The 20,892-nt window shown below is 36.0% G+C and overlaps 1 protein-coding gene across 3 annotated transcripts in view; it reads right to left on the bottom strand.

Moving 5' to 3' along the window:
- The window catches only part of PPP1R21 (protein phosphatase 1 regulatory subunit 21), a 60,594-nt gene that overhangs the window by 28,729 nt on the left and 10,973 nt on the right, over window positions 1-20,892 (bottom strand). For all 3 annotated transcript variants that reach the window (XM_061210604.1, XM_061210605.1, XM_061210606.1), the window contains exons 3-12: window positions 20,255-20,401; window positions 18,030-18,131; window positions 16,714-16,878; window positions 16,083-16,141; window positions 15,014-15,108; window positions 12,838-12,890; window positions 12,205-12,354; window positions 9,622-9,723; window positions 9,446-9,534; window positions 7,004-7,140 (exon numbers count right to left, since the gene is read on the bottom strand). In XM_061210604.1, the coding sequence (XP_061066587.1) occupies window positions 7,004-7,140; window positions 9,446-9,534; window positions 9,622-9,723; window positions 12,205-12,354; window positions 12,838-12,890; window positions 15,014-15,108; window positions 16,083-16,141; window positions 16,714-16,878; window positions 18,030-18,131; window positions 20,255-20,401 (1,099 nt within the window). The remainder of the gene's footprint in view (window positions 1-7,003; window positions 7,141-9,445; window positions 9,535-9,621; window positions 9,724-12,204; window positions 12,355-12,837; window positions 12,891-15,013; window positions 15,109-16,082; window positions 16,142-16,713; window positions 16,879-18,029; window positions 18,132-20,254; window positions 20,402-20,892) is intronic.

Raw genomic sequence — 20,892 nt, 5'->3', positions numbered from 1 at the left:
GTGGCAAGCATCCATACCAAAAACAGCCTTTGCACCAAAAATACTAGACTCACACAGTCTATACAGGATTGCTCCCTCATAAAAACAGACCTTCAAGACAACAGTAGATAACTGTTTCTCCTAAATTCATAGAATCAGAGAAATATAAATCAAGTGAAAAAGCAGAGGTACTACTCCCAATTAAAAGGACAAGAGAAATCCCCTGAAAGAACAAACAATGAAACAGACCTCTCCAGTCTACGAGACCCCAGGTTCAAAAAGGAGGCAATAAAAAATGCTGAAGGAATTAAGAAAGACTATTGATAGAAATGCAGATTACTGTAATAAGGAACTAGAAACTACAAAAAGGAGTCAATCAAATCAGACACCTCAATTGCCAAGATAAAAGTCGAGATAAAGAAAATAAACAGCCAACTAAATAATGCAACAAAATGAATAAGTGATCTGGAAGACAGAATAATGGAAATCATCCTATCAGAACAGAAGACAGAAGGACAAATGAAAAAAATGAAAGCAACATATGAAATCTATGGGATAATATAAAGCATGCCGATCTACGCATAATAGGAATCCCAGAAGAAGAAGAGAAAAGGGGATCAAAAATTATTTGAAGAAATTATGGCTGAAAACTTCTCAAACCTAAAGAAGGAAACAGATATCCAGGTACAGGAAGCACAGAGGGTCCCAAACAAGATGAACCCAAACAGATCAACACCAAGACATATCATAATTAAAATGGCAAAAGCAAAAGATAAAGAGAGGATTCCAAAGGAAGCAAGAGAAAAACAGAGTCAGTTACAAGGGAACCCCCATAAGGCTAGCAACTGATTTCTCTACAGGAACTTTGCAGGCCAGAAGGGAGTAGCTAGATACATTTAAAGTCCTGATAGGGAAAAACCTACAACCTAGGATATTCTACTCAGCAAGATTATCATTTAGAATAGAAGGAGAGATAAAGAATTTCTCAGGCAAGCAAAAACTAAAAGAATACAGCAATACTGAACCTATCCTAAAAGAAATATTGAAAGGTCTTCTCTAAGTAGAAAAGAAGCAAGAATGTATAGGAAAGGGAAAAATCACAACAGGAAAGGCAAATATATAAAAAGATAGAAGATCATTTACATAAGCCAGTACATAGATTTTAAAAAAAATTTTTTTAATTAAAAAAAATTCTATGAAAGCTATTATAACTATGATGAAAGTAAAAGGATAAACATGCAGATGTAAAATAGGACATCAAAATCACGAAATGTGGAGGAGGCAAGTAAGAAAATGTAGATCTTTTAGAATGTGTTTGAGCTTATATGACTACCAGTCCAAAGCAAGTAGATATAGTTATGGGTTAACATACTTGAAAACCAGGGTAACCACAAATCAAAAACATAAAACAGATTCACAAAAACCAAAAAGAAAGGAAATCAAGCATAATACAAAAGAAAACCATCAAACCACAAAAGTAAAAATAAAAGAAGAAATACAAAATCAACTGGAAAGCAAGGTTTAAAATGGCAATAATATGTACTTATCAATAATTACTTTAAATGTCAGTGGACTAAATGCTCCTCTCAAAAGACAAAGAGTGGTAGCTTGAATAATAAAACAAGAACCTACAATATGCTGCCTATAAGAGACCCACTTAAAGGCAAAAGACACACAAAGATTGAAAGTGAGGAGATGAAAAAAGATATTTCATGCAAGTAGAAATGACAAGAAAGCAGGAGTAGTAATACTCCTATCAGACAAAACAGGCTTTAAAACAAAGGCCATAAAGAAAGACAAAAAAGGACACTGTATAATGATAAAAGGATCAACAAAGAAGAGGATACCACAATCGTTAACATACATGCACCCAATATAGGAGCTCCTAAATACATAAAACAAATACTAACAGACATAAAGGGAGAAACTGACAAGAATACAATAATAGTAGGAGACTTTAACACCACAGTGACATCAATGGACAGATCTTCCAGAGAGAAAATCAATAAGGCAACAGAGTTCCTAAATGACACAAAAGAACAGTTAGACTTAATTGATATCTACAGGACACTACATCAAAAAAAAAAAAAATAGAATACACATTCTTTTTCCAAGGGCACATGGGACATTCTCTAGAATAGACCACAAACTAAGACCCAAAACAAGCCTCAACAAACTTAAAAGGACAAAAATTATTTCAAGCACCTTTTCTGACCACAAGGGCATGAAACAAGAAATCAACCACAGAAAGATAAACGAGAAAAAAATGATTATATGGCGACTAAACAACGTGCTACTAAAAAACCGATAGGTCAACAATAAAGTCAAAGAGGAAATTAAAAAATACCTTGAGACAAACAACAATGAAAACACAACCATACAAAACCTATGGGATGCAGCAAAAGCAATCCTAAGAGGGAAGTTCACAGTGATACAGGCCTATCTCAAATAAACCTAAACTACCACCTGAAACAATCAGAAAAAGAACAAACAAAATCTAAAGTCAGCAGAAGGAAGGAAATAATAAAGATCAGAGAGTAAATAAATAAAATAGATATTTTAAAAACAACAGAAAAAAATCAATAAAACCAAGAGCCGGTTTTTGGAAAGGATAAACAAAATCAACAAACCACTGGCCAGGCTCACCAAGAATAAAATAGAGAGGGCCCAAATAAACAAAATAAGAAATGAAAGAGGAGAAATAACAACCAATACTGCAGAAATATTAAAAAATCTTAAGAAAATATTATGAACAGTTATATGCCAAAAAAAAATGAACAACCTAGAAGAAATGGACAAGTTTCTAGAAACATACAGACTGCCAAAACGGAATCAAGAAGAAACAGATAATCTGAACAGACTGATCACTAGAAGTAAAATAGAATCTGTAATTAAAAAAAAAAAAAACCTCCCTGCAAACAAAAGTCCTGGACCCAATAGCTTCATTGGGGAATTCTACCAAACATACAAAGAAAAACTTACACCTATCCTTCTCAAACTCTTCCAAAAGACTGAAGAGGAAAGAACACTCTCAAAGTAACTCTATGAAGCCACTATCACACTGATACCAAAACCAGAAAGAGACACTACCAAAAAAGAAAATTACAGGCCAATATCTTTGATGAATATAGAAGCAAAGATTGTCAAAAAAAGTTCAGCAAACCAAATCCAAGGACACATAAATAGGATCATACACCATAATCAAGCTGAATTCATTCCAGGGTCACAAGGATGGTTCAACATATGCACATCAATCAATGCGATACACCACATGAACAAAAGGAAAGACAAGAAACACATTATCATATCAACAGATGCAGAAAACGCATTTGACAAAATTCAACATCCATTCATGATAAAAACTCTCACCAAAGTGTGTATAGAGGGAACAAATTTCAACATAATAAAAGTCATTTATGACAAACCCACAGCCAACATAATATTAAGTGATGAAAAGCTGAATTCTGGAACAAGGCAAGGATGCCCACTTTCATCACTTCTATTCAACACAGTATTGGAAGTCCTAGCCACAGCAATCAGACAAAAAAAAGAAACAAAAATATCCAAATTGGAAGGGAAGAGGTAAAATTGTCATTTTGTGCAGATGACATAATACTCTATATAGAAAACCCTAAAGACTCCACACAAAACTATTAGAACTCATAAATGAATTCAGTAAGGTAGCAGGATATAAGATTAATATAGAGAAATCTGTTACATTTCTTTACACTAACAATGAAATACCAGAAAGAGAAAGTAAAAAACAATTTTGTTTAAAACCATATCAAAAAAAAAAAAAAAAAAATCTAGGAATAAGCCTAACCAAGGTGGTGAAAGACTTATACGCTGGGAACTATTAAACATTGATAAAGGAAATCAAAGATGATTCAAGAAAACAGAAAGTTACCTCATGCTCTTGGACTGGAAGAAATAATATTGTTAAAATGCCCATACTAGCCAAAGGAATCTACAGATTTAATGCAATCCCTATCAAATTACCCATGACACTTTTCACAAAACTAGAATAATCCTAAAGTTTATATGGAACCACAAAATATCCAGAATTGCCAAAGCAATCCCAAGGAAAAAGAACAAAGCTAGAGGCATAACCCTTCCAGACTTCAGATAATACTACAAAGCTACCATAATCAAAACAGCATGGTACCGCACAAAAACAGACATATGAATCAATGGAACAGAATAGAGAGCCCAGAAATAAACCCACACACCTACAGCGCATTAATCTTCAACAAAGGAGGCAATAATATACAATGGGGAAAAGACAGTCTTTTCGGCAAGTGGTATGGGAAAGCTGGACAGCTACGTATAAATCAACGAAGTTAGAACACTCCCTTACACCATACACAAAAATAAACTCAAAATGGCTTAAAGACTTAAATATAAGACATGACACCATAAAACTCCTAAAAGAGAACACAGGCAAAACATTCTTTGACATACATCGTAGCAATATTTTCTTAGATCAGTCTCCCAAGGCAAAAGAAATAAAAGCAAAAATAAACAAATGGGACCTAATCAAATTTATAAGCTTTTGAACAGGAAAGGAAACCATAAACAAAATGAAGACAACCTACAGACTGGGAGAAAATATTTGCAAACGATGCAACCAACAAGGGCTTAATTTCCAAAATATACAAACTGCTCCTACAGCTCAATATCAAAAACACAAACAACCCAATCAAAAAAATGGGTAAAGGGAATTCCCTGGCAGACCAGTGGTTAGGACTCTGTGCTTTCACTGCTGAGGGCACGGGTTCAACCCACTGATGGGGGAACTAAGATCCCGCAAGCCGCGTGGCACGGCCAAAAAAAAAATGGGTAGAAGACCAAAACAGACATTTCTCCAAAGAAGACACACAGATGGCCAACATGCACATGAAAAGATGCTCCACACTGCTAATTATTAGAGAAATGCAAATCAAAACTACAATGAGCTATCACCTCACACTGGTCATAACGGTCATCATCAAAAAGTCTACAAATAATAAATGCTGAAGAGGGTGTGGAGAAAAGGGAACCCTCCTACACTGTTGGTGGGAATATAGATTGGTACAGCCACTATGGAATGCTCCAGTGATCCCACTCCTGGGCATATATACGGAAAAGACAAAAACTCTAACTCAAAAAGATATGCACCCCAATGTTAACAGCGGCACTATTTACAATAGCAAACACATGGAAGCAACCTAAGTGTCCATTGACAGATGAATGGATAAAGAAGATGTGGTATATTTATACAATGGAATATTACTCAGCCATAAAAAAGAATGAAATAATGCCATTTGCAGCAACACAGATGAACATAGAGATTATTATAGTAAATGAAGTAAGTCAGACAGAGAAGGATAAATATTATATGACATCACTTATATGTGGAATCTAAAAAATAATACAAATGAACTCATTTATAAAACAGAAATAGACTCACAGACGTAGAAAACAAACTTATGGTTATCAAAAGGGAAGCGGGGGAGGGATAAATTAGGAGTATGGAATTAACTGATACACACCACTACATAAAAAATAAACAACTAGGATTTACTGTATAGCACAGGGACTATATTCAATATCTTATAATAACCAATAATGGAAAAGAGTCGAAAAAAAGGATGGATACACACACACACACACACACACACACACACACATATGCTGTACACTTGAAACTAACACAATGTAAAACAACTATACTTCAATTAAAAAAAAAGAAGAAATTTTTTAAAAATTCACATAATAAGTGTTGGTGTGGATGTGGAAAAATTGGAACCCTGCTGCTGGTGGGAATATAAAATGGTACACATGCCTTGGAATACAAGGTAGCAGTTCCCCCAACAATTAAACATAAAGTTACCATATGACCCAGCAATTCCACTCTGAGGTATATACCCAAGAGAAATGAAAAGATATGTCTACTCAAAAACATGTTCACAAATATCTATAGCATCATTATTCACAATAGCCAAAAGGTGGAAACAACCCAAATGTCCATCAACTGATAGGTAGATAAATAAAATGTGATATAACCATCCAATGGAATATTATTCTGCAATAAAAAGGAATGAAATACCTATACATGCTACAACTTGGATGAATCTTGAAAATATTACGCTAAGTGAAAGAAAGCAGTCACAAAAGACCAAACAAAAGACCACAGATTATATGATTCCATTTATATGACATGTTCAGAACAGGCAAATCTATAAACAGAAAGTAGATTAGTGGTTGCTTGGTACTGGGCGGGGACAGAACAGTGGAATAAGAGGGTGATAGCTAAAGTATACAAGGTTTCTTCTTAAGGTGATAAAAATATTCTAAAACTGACTGTAGTGCTGATGCACATGTCTGTGACTATAGTAAAAACTACCGAACTGTACACTTTAAATGGGTAAATTGTATGGTATGTAAATTATATCACATTTAAGCTGTTACAAAAAACAAATAATCAAATCACTACTACAAAAATCATGGTTTTCTTACAAACATCATTTAAACTGAGGTCCATTCAATGACCTGAAAATACTTTTTTCAAATTAAACCAAAGGGCAACACACAGCATTTTTTTTCCCAAGACCATCAACCTTTACATTTTGGGGCTTTGTTATGATACAGTTCTGCTAAAAATAGCATTTTTACTATTAACCTTCCGTTATGCTACTTGTTGGAAAGTTGCTACGAATTCTTACGCTTTGCCCCTCTCCATTTAAAAAAGAGGAAGGAGAGAAAGAGATTTAATATTTAATGTATGTCTTCGATGCCTGATATTGTACATTCTTAATTTAACTTAATAATCACATTTACCTCCATTTTATAAGTGGGAAAACAGAAGCAGAGAAGTGATTTGCCCAAGACCATAAATGTATAAGGAGCTGGAGGATTTGAATTCAAGTTTTTCTGACCCCAGGTCCTAGGCTCTTCTCACTCCGACACGCCAAACCACCTCCCTCCTCAAGCTTCTTGTACTCTAAGTTCTTCAAGTTGAACCATGAGTAACAAACACGCTTACTTGGCAAGGCGAGAAGACCAATGTAAGTCTGCAGCTTCTCAAACACAGCTGTCATCTTTTTCATGTCCTGGGACAGCTCTAGATTCCTGGCTCGTAATGCAGACGTGCAAAGGGAAGCTTCACATTCTTCTTCTAAGCTAAGAAAGGGCAGATTTTATAAAAGCAAGCATCCTGAACGATTTTCAACTAGCTATAAGAAACCATCTAAATTCTCAAACATCTATATCTGAAGAGAGAATTTACCAAAAAAAGGAATTTGATCTCATTTACAAGGTTCCATTTTTTATACCATAATACATACACCTGCTTGCTGCAAACGCCAATGCAGCAAAAGACGACTAAATGGAAGAAAAAATAAAGGGAGGTGCCCATTATCTTTCCATCCTGAGAGCAGCAAAAACATGTTTCCCTTAAAAATATTTTCAGGAGAAAAATATTTCATAGACTGAATTCCTAAAGAGAATTAATTACACAGGAACTAGGAGAGAAAATCATTGAGAAACCTTTTTCAGTGTATGTAGGTTCAAAAGTCAAACAGATTGGAAAAAACAATCTATAGGCTCAATACAAAAATAAATGCTTAACATTCATAAAATACATTTTACCATTTTCAATTTTAAATGATGCTTTGGAAAACTTACTTATAAGGTTAAAAAAAACTACATTGACTCTTAAGAGTGTTTATTTAAAATGTGCAGTAATCAAGTAAAATGCTTTTTACACAAAGCTACGAAAGTTATTTGCACAGAATGATAATCATATCCATTCCCTCGACCTTGCCTCTTCTCCTCTTCTACTTATTTATAGCAAACAGCTTCATTCAGTACTAAGCCCATTTACTCCTAATGAACATGTCATCTTGTCAACTAAAGTGGTATTTAAACCAATGACCAAAAAATTGCCTAAAAACATGAATACCTGATAAGATAGGGCTGAAGGCATATGGAACAGAACATTCCAAGAATAGGAATCTTAAATCAAGAAAGGACTTATCCAGTGTTTCTAAAAATGTAATAGTGAAAAAATAAATTAAGATAAAATAACAATGCTTAACTGTTTCAAGTAGTAAATACCACTTTTGCAATGGTTCTTTTTTTTTTTTTAATACAAGAAAAACAAATTTAATTACATATGTAGGGGAGTCCACAAAGACAATGAGACTCAAGGGCAAGTGGGGCAACTGAGGCTTATATATGCCATCCCAAGGTAAGGAATGGGATAGGAGCCTGGAGAAGGGGAAGTCACAGGATGATAAGAAGAGCAGATGTTTGGCAATTAGAAGTTTTGCAATGGTTCTTAGAGTCTTTTCAACATAAGCCAAATTAATAAAGTGGATTCAATTTAGTGTTAAACTTCCAGAGTCAATTTTTAAAAAAACTTTAATTATACTGAACTAAATAAAACATTTAAGGATCTGAATGAAACTGTAATTCACAATTATTAGTTTGTCATAATTCCCTGATTCCTAAAATTCCGTCATGTGCACAAATCATAGAATTCAGTTACTTAAATACCTTGTTAGGTTAGAATTAGGAAATAAGATGGCTCTTAACACATTAATTTTTTAATAATAAAATTTCGTATTATTGAAAAGCTAAAACCTACTACTTTAGTTTTACAAGGACTTAAAAACTATAATTACTTGTATATTTTCAACATCTGTAAGTTATTCATCTACATATTTCCTAAACCTTATTTTGCAATATACTATACTACATATATGCTCTTATTTCTCCTATGTTCCAGTTGTATTATTCTTTGATTACTTTTTTTAAAGACTAAATCTTAGGATGAAAAGATTTAGATGAATTAGGACTCTTGGTAGTTTTAGACCAAAAGTATCAAAAAGTACAAGCAGTATTCTCAAATTTCCAATTACATAAATTATTTTCTCTTGCCTTTCCAGAAATGTTTAAGATGGAACGTTTAAGGTTACTTAATGACATATCCTATGAGGGCTGAAGTATGTAAACAAAGTTTTTACTTTATAACTTAAATAAATCACCAATAATAAAAACAATATACTATTTCAAAGAAACCTAAGGATTATAAATTGCAATGTAGAGGTTAACTATTATAACCCCCATCTAGATGTTTATAGTAAAAGGATAAAAAATACCCCAAAATGAAATATTTCCTTCAATAAATGTGTCATTCCCAATCATTAAAAATACTCGTTCATATTGCATTATATGGTTATAGTAGTAATCTCAGTACAGAATACTGAAAAAACCCTAGCTGACAAACTACAATTCAATTTTCTTACATATATGTTTGTGCTGCTCAAACCATGACTTTCCTTTTTCACAGAAGTCCAAATTGGTTGTGGTGCAGAAAGGTCAGGCAGATCACAAGAAGCACATGTTATTACTTTATTAACTCCAGCACAGCTCAGATGACACCTCACAATTCCCCAAGCTCCCTGGCCCAGAGGGTAAGTACCTTTTTAACTGATAAGGAAGAATCTTCCTAAGAAAACATATGTAAGAGGTTAAATGCTCTGAAAAAGTTTTCAATTTCACAGTTGTCTCCTGGAAAAGAAAAAATTTCAAGGTTAATAGTGTCATTTGAAAAAGAAGAGCTCCCATTTCCAGAAGTAAAACATAGAAGAAAATTACCAGGACAGTCACAGTATCCTCAGTAATACTTTCAAATAAATGAAGCATTCCTTCCTCAAGAGGGCGGACATAGGATGCATTTTCATGAAGATACTGTGAGAACTAAATAGAAGGGAGAGAACTGTGAGTTAAATCACTGGAAAATAAAGAATAGCAAAACATTCGTAAATGGACTCGCTGAGTTTTAAACCTAAATTCTTCTGCAAACTTATTTTGGGAAATCAGGCTTTTACACAGAGCTCCCCTCTAAAATCCTAGATATTATCCCCAAGTCCCCATTCCACTGCAAAATGAGGAACTAGAAGAGGGATGACATAATTAATGACCAGGCATGAAGCAAATGGGGAGGGGATACAATTTACAACACAGCACCAACAGGCCTTCTTCTCTAAACAACTGCTTCTTCATAGGGGTCCCAGTTAAAAAAAAAAAAAAAAGATTTGATAATCAAAACTGTATGACAGATTTTTGTGTTATATAACTCATTTAATTTAACTCATTTTTTAGAAGCAAAAGACTTTTAAGTAGTTTCTTATTTTCACTGTATACAATGTTCAAGGTTAACAAATTCCAGTAATATAATTATCATCAAAATGAGAATATAAAAACTTTTATAACTGTCATGGATACTGTAATATTTACAAAGGACTAATTCAGTATGAAGAATAGATTCAGAAAAAGATCCCCCAGGCATTTAGACAATTGAGAAGCAAGAAGTTAATTTTTCACTTGTGAAATATCTCAGTTTTCTAAATACTGTATAATGGCTCAAATTTCGTTTTCTCAGTATAGAAATGTAAGGTCTCATTTTGCAGATAGGTGATTCAATTGGCCCTAGTGCAAACTACACAGATATATGGCCCTGGGAAATTCAGTCTCTCTGGGCTTCGATCTTTAGAGCTGTAAATAAGTTGAACTCTAAGCTCAGGTATAAATGTCTACTCTATGATTCTATGAACAAGTCTAAACGCTTTGGTCATCTTTTAACAAATGGTTTCTGAATCTTCAGTAACACAGACTTAATAGAAAATCACATAGGGCCTTTCAGAGGCCAAAGCACCAAGGGTAAAATATTGAGAAAAATATGAATTCTTCAAAGTAATGAAATGTTTCTGTTAAGATTAACATATTTGATTCTCGCTGTGTGGGCATAATATGGCAACAAGCTAAAATAAAGTAATGGCTGGAATTCCCTGGTGGTCCAGCAGTTAAGACTCAGCGCTTTCACTGCTGGGGTCCGGGTTCAATCCCTGGTTGAGGAACTAAGATCCTGCAAGCCAGGCGGTGTGGCCAAAAAACCCCAAAAACCAACCAAACAAATAAATAAATAATTAAAAGTAAAAGTAAATAAAATAAAATAATGGACAAAGAATCAGTGGAAAAAAATGTTTTTATATTATAGGAAGTATAAAAGAAAATATAACTACATTAAAATGCTGCAGTTCCATTTTCCTTACCGAGGTCATCTGAAAGCTTTTTCCCACAGTGATATTAAAGAGCATTTCAAAGGCCCAAAGTTTAATTTTTATGAACTTCAAAAGATTTGTGGAGTCAGATGAAAACTGATGAAAAGCAAGCATCTGCTGAGGGCTTCCTATGAGTACGGCAGCATGATGACGATGGTAAGAGCCAGCCTTTACTGAGTACTTACTATGTGCCAAGCACTGTTCTTAGGACTGTACATGTATTATCTCATTAAATCCTCAAACATACCTACCTGTGGGGTAAGTACTTTATCCTCCATTTTCAAGATGCACAGAGAGGTTAAATAAACTGACCAAGGGGACATAGAAAGTGGCAGAACTGGGCTGCCACCCCAGAAGTATGACTCCAGAATCTAAGCCTTTGCTATACTAATAGGATCTGTGGACATAAAGACTATTCAAACCCTGGAAATACTGCATGATGCACACACAGACACCAAAAAAAGCTGATGAGAAGAATCAGGTAAGTAGAGAGTGGCATGACTCACTTCAGACACCACAGTATGGGGCACTTAGAGTTCATCTATTGCAAGCCCCCTAATTTCCTCCCTTCAAGATGGCCCCAATAATCCCCACCTCCTGCTATTCTTGGCTCTGAGTAACACCCTCACACACTGTGTCAGGGCCAGTCTGTGTTACCAGTACAATATGGCAAAAGTGGTGGTATGTGACTACGTGCCTACTCCCTATGGTTTCCTATTCCATGGTTTTGCTCATGTCTTTCCCTCTTCTGGGAAAAAATACCCACCCCGCTTCGCTCCTCCTATGCAAATCATGCTCATTTTTCGAAGTCCAGTTAAATCACCAAAGAACCTTTCCAGACACTACCACGGACAGCAATCTCCCCTCCTTGATGACCTCATATCACTTACTGCCCATACCACTCACTCACACTAAGGTCTTTAACAACTCCCTTACTATTTCATTTCTTAAGAATCCCCACGTTTGCCGTATTTTATCTTGAGGGTAAAGACTACGACTTGTAGCTCTTCCCATGTCCTCCACAGTACTTGGCGGAGGCACAGAAGCGGTCTGATAATTAGTAACAAGTCTCCACGTTTGTTCAGGGCAAACAAAAGGTATCCTGAGTTAAATGTACCTTCTGATTCAATGGAGATATAGTGTCAATGGCAGAATCAACAGGAAAAATCTGAATCCTCTGTTCTGTATAGGTGTGAAAGTTCAGAAGACCCTTGACAAGATCTTGAACAAAAGCCAGGGCCTGCCCAGCGATATCCCGCATCTTCAGCTTTAAAATGAAAAGGATACAGTTAAAGTCAGCTATCAAGTTATTATTCCCAAATAACTTTGTTAAGTCTGCTTTTGGAGAAACATTTGAACTCTAGTATAATTATTCCTTAATTTAAATTCATTTGCTCCCACTTAGATTTTAATACTACCGTCTAAGTAAATTACAATAGAAAGCCGCCAGTTTTGGTAAATATACCTCTCCACTTAACCTAGACTGTTTAAGTGCAAAACCTAAAAGAAAGGTATGACTCAAAAATCAGTGCATCCCACAATTCAGTTCTAATGTTATCGGACAAGAGACAGCAAAAATCTATATTATTTACCAATTCAAAAAACAGCGAGTTACACAATTTTTAAGAATGTATGAGAAAAGAAAGTTAAACGCAATGGTTTGGTGCACTAAACAGGGGCCCAAACAACTAACTGGTGTTTCTGAAAAGTTTGACACACACATCACTGAAAATAAAAACTTCATCTTTACCTGATGCCTCCTATTGTGGACTGGAACGTTCAGAGCGTTATACCGACTATATTCTACAAAACAAAAATGGCTGTTCATTAAGTCATTTTACACTGACGACAAAAGAGCTTAACTGAGAAATAATAAATGCTCACCCCATTTCCCAGCTTCTCTCCCCCTCAGCCCCTTCCCTTCCTGATCACTGCGGTGCACTCCGCACAGGCCTCTTTGTACTCTGTACCCCTCATTCCCACCACTCCCAACAGGGGGGTTCATCCATCCCAGTTGGGTCAACATCAGTTTCTCTCCCCAGATCTAGGCTTTTATTCACAAATGTACATACACACCAGTAGGTAAAGAGATGCACACCAATCTGTTAGAATATTAAGCCACAACAAAGTTACCCTCAACATCTTTCCCATAAACCTGCTCCCCGTCTGCCTCTTTGATTTCCGTCAACTGCACCACACTGCCTCCTCTTGCTCCCTTGCCTCCTTGCATCTCCCTGACAACTCAGGCTCCCGCCCCCATCACAGCACACCAGGACTATCATCACAACAGCATCAGCCCCCTTCTCCCATTCCAGGGTACTCTACACTCTGTTGCCAGATTAACTCTGTGAGTGCACAAATTTCACCAAGACATCCCCAAAAGCTTCTGCAACAACCTACTGCCTTGCAAATTAAGTCCCAAGTCCTTTGCCCAGAACTTGAGGGTCCAGCCCCACCCTCCCTTTCAGAACTTACCCATCATTGGCCTCCACATCCCACCCACTCTAGCCTCCAGTCATACTTAACTAATTACTACTATCAGGCCCTGACAGCACCTTTATCCTACATACCACACTCCATGCAATTCCCTGGCTCATTCTCCCTCACCTCTCTGACCAATAAAACCTACTTTTGCATCCTGGCCCAGCTCAAAGCACACTTTTTCCAAAAGGCTTCCCCAAACAACCCCACCAGTAGTAATCATCCTTACTCTGAAACCCCAAGAGGTTCTTCATGGAATAGCTTAGCTTATATTTTAGATATTTCTCTATCTTATTTCTCCCCTACTGGACTATAAATTCCTTGAGGGTAGGTAGAGATTTTTGTCTTATACATTTTTGTATATCCTGTGCTCCCCAGCCATTTAGACTTTCAGTAAATAATCTCTAAATATTTCGGAACTAAAAGTAGTAACCTACTTGTGACATGGTAAGAACCTAAAATAGGGTGACAACTAGTATTGGAAAAGAAAGGATAAACCCAAAGAGATTCAGAAGGAAATGATTAGAACCTGATGACTAAGGATTAAGGGGAAAATGAAATGCCAAGGTTTTAAGTCTAGTGGATCAAAGTACGCTGGTGCTATTTACATTAATGTAGAAAGCAGTAACAGGTGTTGTTTTCAGATGAATTTAGGTTTTTGATATAATAATGACATATGCTGATTTCAGTGTTAGAGCAAACTGCTATTTTTCTTTGGTGTCTTTTCTTCCCTCTTTTTTTAGGTCTTCCCTAAGAAAAATTGAGAAGTCAAAAATTAATTTCAATCATATAATTGTAAAAAAGGGAATGTGTACTAATTTAAATTTAAGTTTCTGCATCAAAAAATTGTTTTCTTTGTCTTCAAGGTTTAGATTTAATACCTGTCTAAAGGTTACAAATTTGGCATCTGTTATACATGTAAGTTGATTTTTCTTTTTTTAACTTCTTTTTGTTGCTCTTGGCTGTGTAAATTACCAGACCATTCCCAGGATGAGCAGGAAGCAGGGCTTACCCAAGTCAACTCCCTAACTATCTCTGGGGATTGTCCAAAGGGCAGGAGATACCAGGCTAAGAAGATTCATCTCCCACCCATCCCCTTACTCCTCTCCCACCTTGCCGCCCACCATGATCAAATTTTCTTGTACAAATATTCAGGTAGTTTATGTGCAGGTTGGTTTTCACCTTGGGATATGTTAAATACATGCAATTAAAAAATGTGGCTTTGGGCTTTTTCCAAGAAGCCTAGCTTCAGAATAGTTATGTGACAAATTAAAATCTCCCTATGAAACATGAAGGCCAAAGCTGATCAAAAGGACAAAAAGAAAGCAACCCTCTGTTAGGCCAATGAGATTTTCTGCCAAATAGATTACAAATTATTTTAATTAGTTGGCTATCATAAAGAGGTTCAGAGTTGCAAATAATGGAAAACTGTACATAATACCTACTTGTATCATTAAAAGGTACTTTTTCACTGATGATTGATAAGGATTCCTCTAATCTACTTGACAAATCTTCATGAAGATTCTTTAACTGTAACTGACTGAAATAAAAAATACAAAACCACATTATCAATAGACAGTAGATCATCATTTGCTTGTTACCTCAACAGCTGGTATCAGGCTTTCAGAGGATGGTACCTGACATCTGGGATACCCTTGGTAGTAGAGAGTTGTTAAAAAAAAATGAAGATAAGAAAAATACTAAGCCTTGATTCTAAAGCTCCTGAGACTCCTGTTGAATGACTAGAAGTTTTGAAGAATTTATCACAGTCCCAATATCTTATACAATTTTAAGTTTATCTCCCCAAGCTCAAAATAATCTTAGAGCCATTTCAAACTCATAAATTTTCTCTTTACAACACATAAATATTTGTCCAAGTATTATGGTAAACGTTTTTAAAGTATTAAAGCATTTATTTTTTCCTTGAGCTCAAAATCTGATAATTTTTGGTTTTGATTCAATTAAGAGCATAGATACACCATGCATGTTCAATGCAACTAAACTGAAGAAATTCACTTGATTGATCCTATTAAAACCTAAAATATGTCATTTATCAAATAAATGTTGGTGCATGCTCTTACTACCTAGAGATAAGTAATATTTTAAGATGTAAATATCTCCAAATTATCAATAGATTACATAACCTCATTTTATTTAAAATGTACCATTAAAAGGTTGACACCATGATCATTAGTCAGTTTTCCTGCCTGGGACTCTCAGAAGGCCTTCTCTTTAGAGTAGTCTAAAACAGAAAGGATCCAGTCCTCAGTACTGGAGCCCCAGAATGCCAGCTGCCACAGTCCAAAACATCTGCAGGCTGAGGACTAACGCACAGGCCACTCTACAAAGAATTCATAAGGTCCCAGAGATAACAGAACTGAAAAGGACCCTGGAGATGATCTACTCCTGCCTCATTGCAAATGTGAGAAAATTAAGACAGAGGAGCTACTACACCAAAACTCGGGTCTTCTGATTCTCACTTCAGGTCCCCTTGGAATTCACGTTTCCACATACCATTCTTCTGTCCGAATTCGACATTCCTTGGCCTCCTTTTCTAGAGTCTGAGATTTTACCTGAATTTTAGAAGGAAAAAAAAGCACAGGGAACTCTACTCAATATTCTGTAAGAAACCTAGATGGGAAAAAAAATCTGAAAAAGAATGAATATATGTGTATGTGTAACTGAATCATTTTGCTGTATACCTGAAACTAACACAACATTGTAAATCAACTACACTCCAATAAAATTTAAAAAAATTAAAAAATTTAAAAAATAAACTATGCTAAACTACATTGTTTGGCTTTCCATTTTGAAATCCTGCAGGTAGAGAAAAAATTTTTCTACTCTTTTTTTTATTTTTCTGGTTTTCCCCTATAAATTTTATATAGCTATTTACTTGAAATTGTGTTCCATTTGCTAGAAATGTGGTGTGACAAATATAACTAACCAAAATTATATGCATATTGGTCTGTCAAGAAAAAAAAAGAAGAGCAGACGGCTCAGGCCACAGATGTGAGCTCGCTGAGGAGACGCTGCAGGCAGCAGTCCTGCCTTGAACGGCTGACTTCTGCTCTACAGAGCAGGCGGATGATTTCCAAAAGCCTGCGCTATTTTTTCACGTGCTCTCACCAACGGCAGGTCTTACCTCTAGTTTAGCCTTGTCATTCTGCAGCTTCTCGATGGTTTCCATGTACTTCCGGGTCAGGCCATCGACCACAGCTTGGTGCTGGGCCGCTTCCGTCTCCAGAGTGGCCAGCCGACTCCTGAGCTCTGCTTCCACGTGCTTGTGCTGCTCATCGGCTTCAAAAAACTGAAAAGAAAAGAGCACGGTGTCTTCTCACAACATCCCAATATATACAAATGAAGAGAAAACAACTGCAGCGACTAATCACTGAGCAACTTCCATAAGGTTCCATATGCTGACTGTGCAAAACCACACAGGCATGAGCTCGGGGGAGCCTCGCGGCAGGTCAGGGGTGGTGTACTTGTAATCCCTCCTTTACAGACGGGGAAACAGAAGCTTCAAGGGATGACCTAACTTGTCAAATGTCTCACAGTCACAGATTGACTCCAAAGCCTGTACCTCCTTCCTCCCAGGCTCATGGATTTCTATTTCAAACCATTTCTGGCACACAGAGAACTCAACTGACCAGGGTATAACTTTTCTGTTAGGCTGACTTCTGCAATTAAATAATCAAAAATCAAACAGATGTTACTCCTTACATGTTACAGAAGCAGGTAAGGCTCCTTTCCTTAATGAGAAGCCAGTAGTAATTAAGAATTATGAATACTTAACACAAAATTCATGAAGTCAAAAGTTCATTTTGTAAACATTTTCAAAGACTGAGAATGCATATTTATTTTCCACTGTTTGACTATGCTCACCATTTCACACAAAAAATCAGGAGGCATAGTTGAATACACTACCCTATGACTCTTAAAATATGCTGAATGGTTTGGAGCAGACACTGATTACTCAACATTCCATAAATATTTGAGGGCCTGCCATGAGTGAGGCCCTGTCCTGAGGCTGGGCAGACAAAACCGACATGGTCTATACCCTAATGAGACCTTACAGACTAACAGGGAAACAGATAAAAACCAACTAAGCTGTCATAAATTAAAAAGCAAACACTACTTATTGTTAAGCCCCCATCTAAATGATCCATCCAACCATCTCCTATATAAAATGAAGAGTGCCCAGTATACTTCTTTATTGTTAACTTATGAAGTTATTCTGCTGTCCTCTGAACAAGTGCATATTCAAAGCACACATCCGTATTAAAACATGAATGAGATCTAAGAAATGAATGAATGACAGTGACGTATGTACCTAAGGACCACAGGAAACATTAAAACACCCACCCATACACAAAACACTCTATCTTGCACTGGTTTTTCCACATTGCAGATCATACAACCCATTTTTAAATTCATATGGAAAAACAAAGATTTTCTCACTTGTATGTGCAACCGTTCATTCTCTTCTATCTTCTTTTGCAGGTCTTCATCAAAGACACTCTTCTGCTCTTGACTCAACTGAGAAGAAGATTCTCCACTTTTCTGATGGAAAGAATAAGTTATGTCCACATAACTTTCATCCTTTAGAGAAACATCCTAAGGTACACAGATTCTCTATCACCTTAGTAGCTTGTCTCTTCTACGTGTTCACCATTCTCAAACAATCCTGCAAAAGGTATACAGTCCATCATTTAACTTTTCCTATGTGACACAAGTTGGAACTGCAAATATTGCAATGAGCAGGAAAGCTTAAAAAGGAGAGAGAAAATAACAGATAAGGCTCACTATTCTTTGCAGATGAATTCAGGAGTAGTTCTGTTGGAAGACAGAGCAGACCCAGAAAGCTAGCAATACAAATATGCTAGTAAATATCATTTCAATTGATCTTTTGGTTTGGGAAATGACAGTTTTACCAATTCCATGAGTCTGAGTTGTTAAAACTCCTTTAAGAAATTAACAGCATTCACAAAAACACATTTATACAGAAGTTCACATAAATTTCTAATTTAAAAAAACATAAGATAAAGCTATTATAAATAAACAGAAGGAAAAAGCTCAAAGATTATGAAAAATACCTGCCTTTTGCCTTTTTACCAATATTAACTTTTTCTACATAGAACAGCACTATTTAAGAGCCAATAATGAACATCTGTTTTCATGAAATACACACAGAAGTGAGACTATTCAAGGGACAGCCTAACAATGAAACTGTTCAGACATCAGTCACCACCCTCCTCTGCCTTGCTTGTGCTTCACTCCTCACTTAAAATGAAGTCATTTACTGATCCAATGTGAACCAGTGATTAGAAAGCCCTTTGAAAATGGAGCAGCTATGTAACAAACAGACAAACAAATAAACATTAAATGCAAACACAAGAGGTATGTGCACCCAAGGAACACTGTTGAATGACATATTCTGGGTCCTTAGTGCTTCCAAATGTGGAAAGCTCTTTAAAATTAATTCAGAAGTAATTATACCCAAATCTCTGCTAAAACAGCCCTGGGAGAGGATCTCACTAACCTGGGGAGCATGTTTGAAATACAGATGGCTAGTCCCTCCCCAAGGGTCTTTCAGAATTTCCAGAGCATGTGTATTTTGACAGTTTCCCAAGTGATTCTAATACATATCTGTTTTGCCCTCTCTCTTCCCCATTTATTTGAAAATTACCACTCTAGAGAATTCTTCCATGTAGGGGAAATGCATATGGAAATGTACTAACACATAATTATGTCAACTGCCCATCATATGGCAAATACAGTCCTGGGTACTTTTACATGATCCCATTTAATCCTGACAACAAACCTGACAGTATCTTCCCCACAACTGAGGTTGCAAGGCTAAAAAATTTGCCTAAAGTCATAGAACTATAAATGGCAGACAAAGAATTCAAGTCTGGGCTCAACTCCAAAGCCAGCACTCTTCCCTCCACACCATGCTGCTTCAGAGTTACTGTGGGCCTTCTTTCCTCCAACCATTCTATTATTATTGCCTCAATCCACACATTTGTGGGGTGCTGTTCCACAAACATACAAGACTTTTAAAGACTCAATCACTAGCTCATGCCCTTAAAAAAGAAGCAACTTCTAAATCACAGAATGATCAAAAGTACTGGATCATCCATCTTAGAGTAATCAGAATCTCACCTCACTACAGAAAACCAGAAGGGAAAAAATTATATTTACATCTCAGGACAAGAATACCAAATTGAACTCCTAAGAATGAACACCCGAAGAAAATACATCTGCAACAAACTTACAAGCCTAATGTATGAGTACTTCAACTGCTACTTTCACAGACAGCAGTTACACTTTGACAATATTTCTCATTCTATCTGCCCTACCTTGGGTTAATGGCAACTCAGTATAACTAAAAAATATCAATAATTTTGACCAACATGAGATACTCCCTTCACTTTTCTCAGTCACTAAATCAACTATGTGCATGTTGGCTCCTAATAAATTCTTGAAAACTTACTTCCATATGAAAATGCCTCTAATACTTGGTATATATTAATAATAAATGTCTGCTTTCTTGATCTAATATCCAGGTGTAATAATGGAACTTTAGAGTATTTGGAGGTGAGGTCTTCTGTTAAAACCAGGATGGCCTGGAGATGTCTGTACCTAATGACAAGGTCACACTAACTTGCTTTTACTTGACCTACCTTGTTTTTCTTGCCTCGGGGTTCGCTTAGAGCCAGTTCATCTTGAAGTAGCTCTACCCTCTTGGCAAGCTGCAGATTTCGGAATGTCAAACTGTCCATTTCCTGCTGCAGTTTTCTTAGTGATTGATCCTTCATTTTCAGTTGTTCCTACATCAAAGTGAAAACAGATCATTCCTTGTAATTTAGCCTCAACATTTAAAAATAATGAAAAAAAAAAATTTTTTTTCACCAAAATATAATCAAAACCTCTTGCTTTAAGGAATTCAAGTTGTATGTTTATCATTACAGTTCCTATGTTTTTAGCTCTGTTTTGTGACAAAATCATTTTCTGGCCAAGCCAAGCATATTTAAAAATAAAACTAAAAGAGTATATATACTGAAGTAACAGTCATCATCTTAGAGTAAAATATCCACAACTACGTGTTGTTATATACTGTTGTTATACTTGTGTCTGGCAGTGAGGAGACACAAAGTCTCAGGCTACAATTTTATAAACTTGAAAGTTCAAAGAGAACCTCAGACTCACTGATGATGCCCTTCAGTAAGCAAGAATAGAAGAAATAAACTTGTATTCACTATTTCCTATAAATCCTCCTTGAATTTAAGTCAGTCGAAATGAAGTCTTTTTAGTACACTTT

Source organism: Eubalaena glacialis, chromosome 14 (genome assembly GCF_028564815.1).
Source record: "Eubalaena glacialis isolate mEubGla1 chromosome 14, mEubGla1.1.hap2.+ XY, whole genome shotgun sequence".
NCBI classification, from domain to species: domain Eukaryota; kingdom Metazoa; phylum Chordata; class Mammalia; order Artiodactyla; family Balaenidae; genus Eubalaena; species Eubalaena glacialis.
Note: the sequence above shows the minus strand (reverse complement) of the source record. Positions and strands in the feature narration are given on the sequence as shown.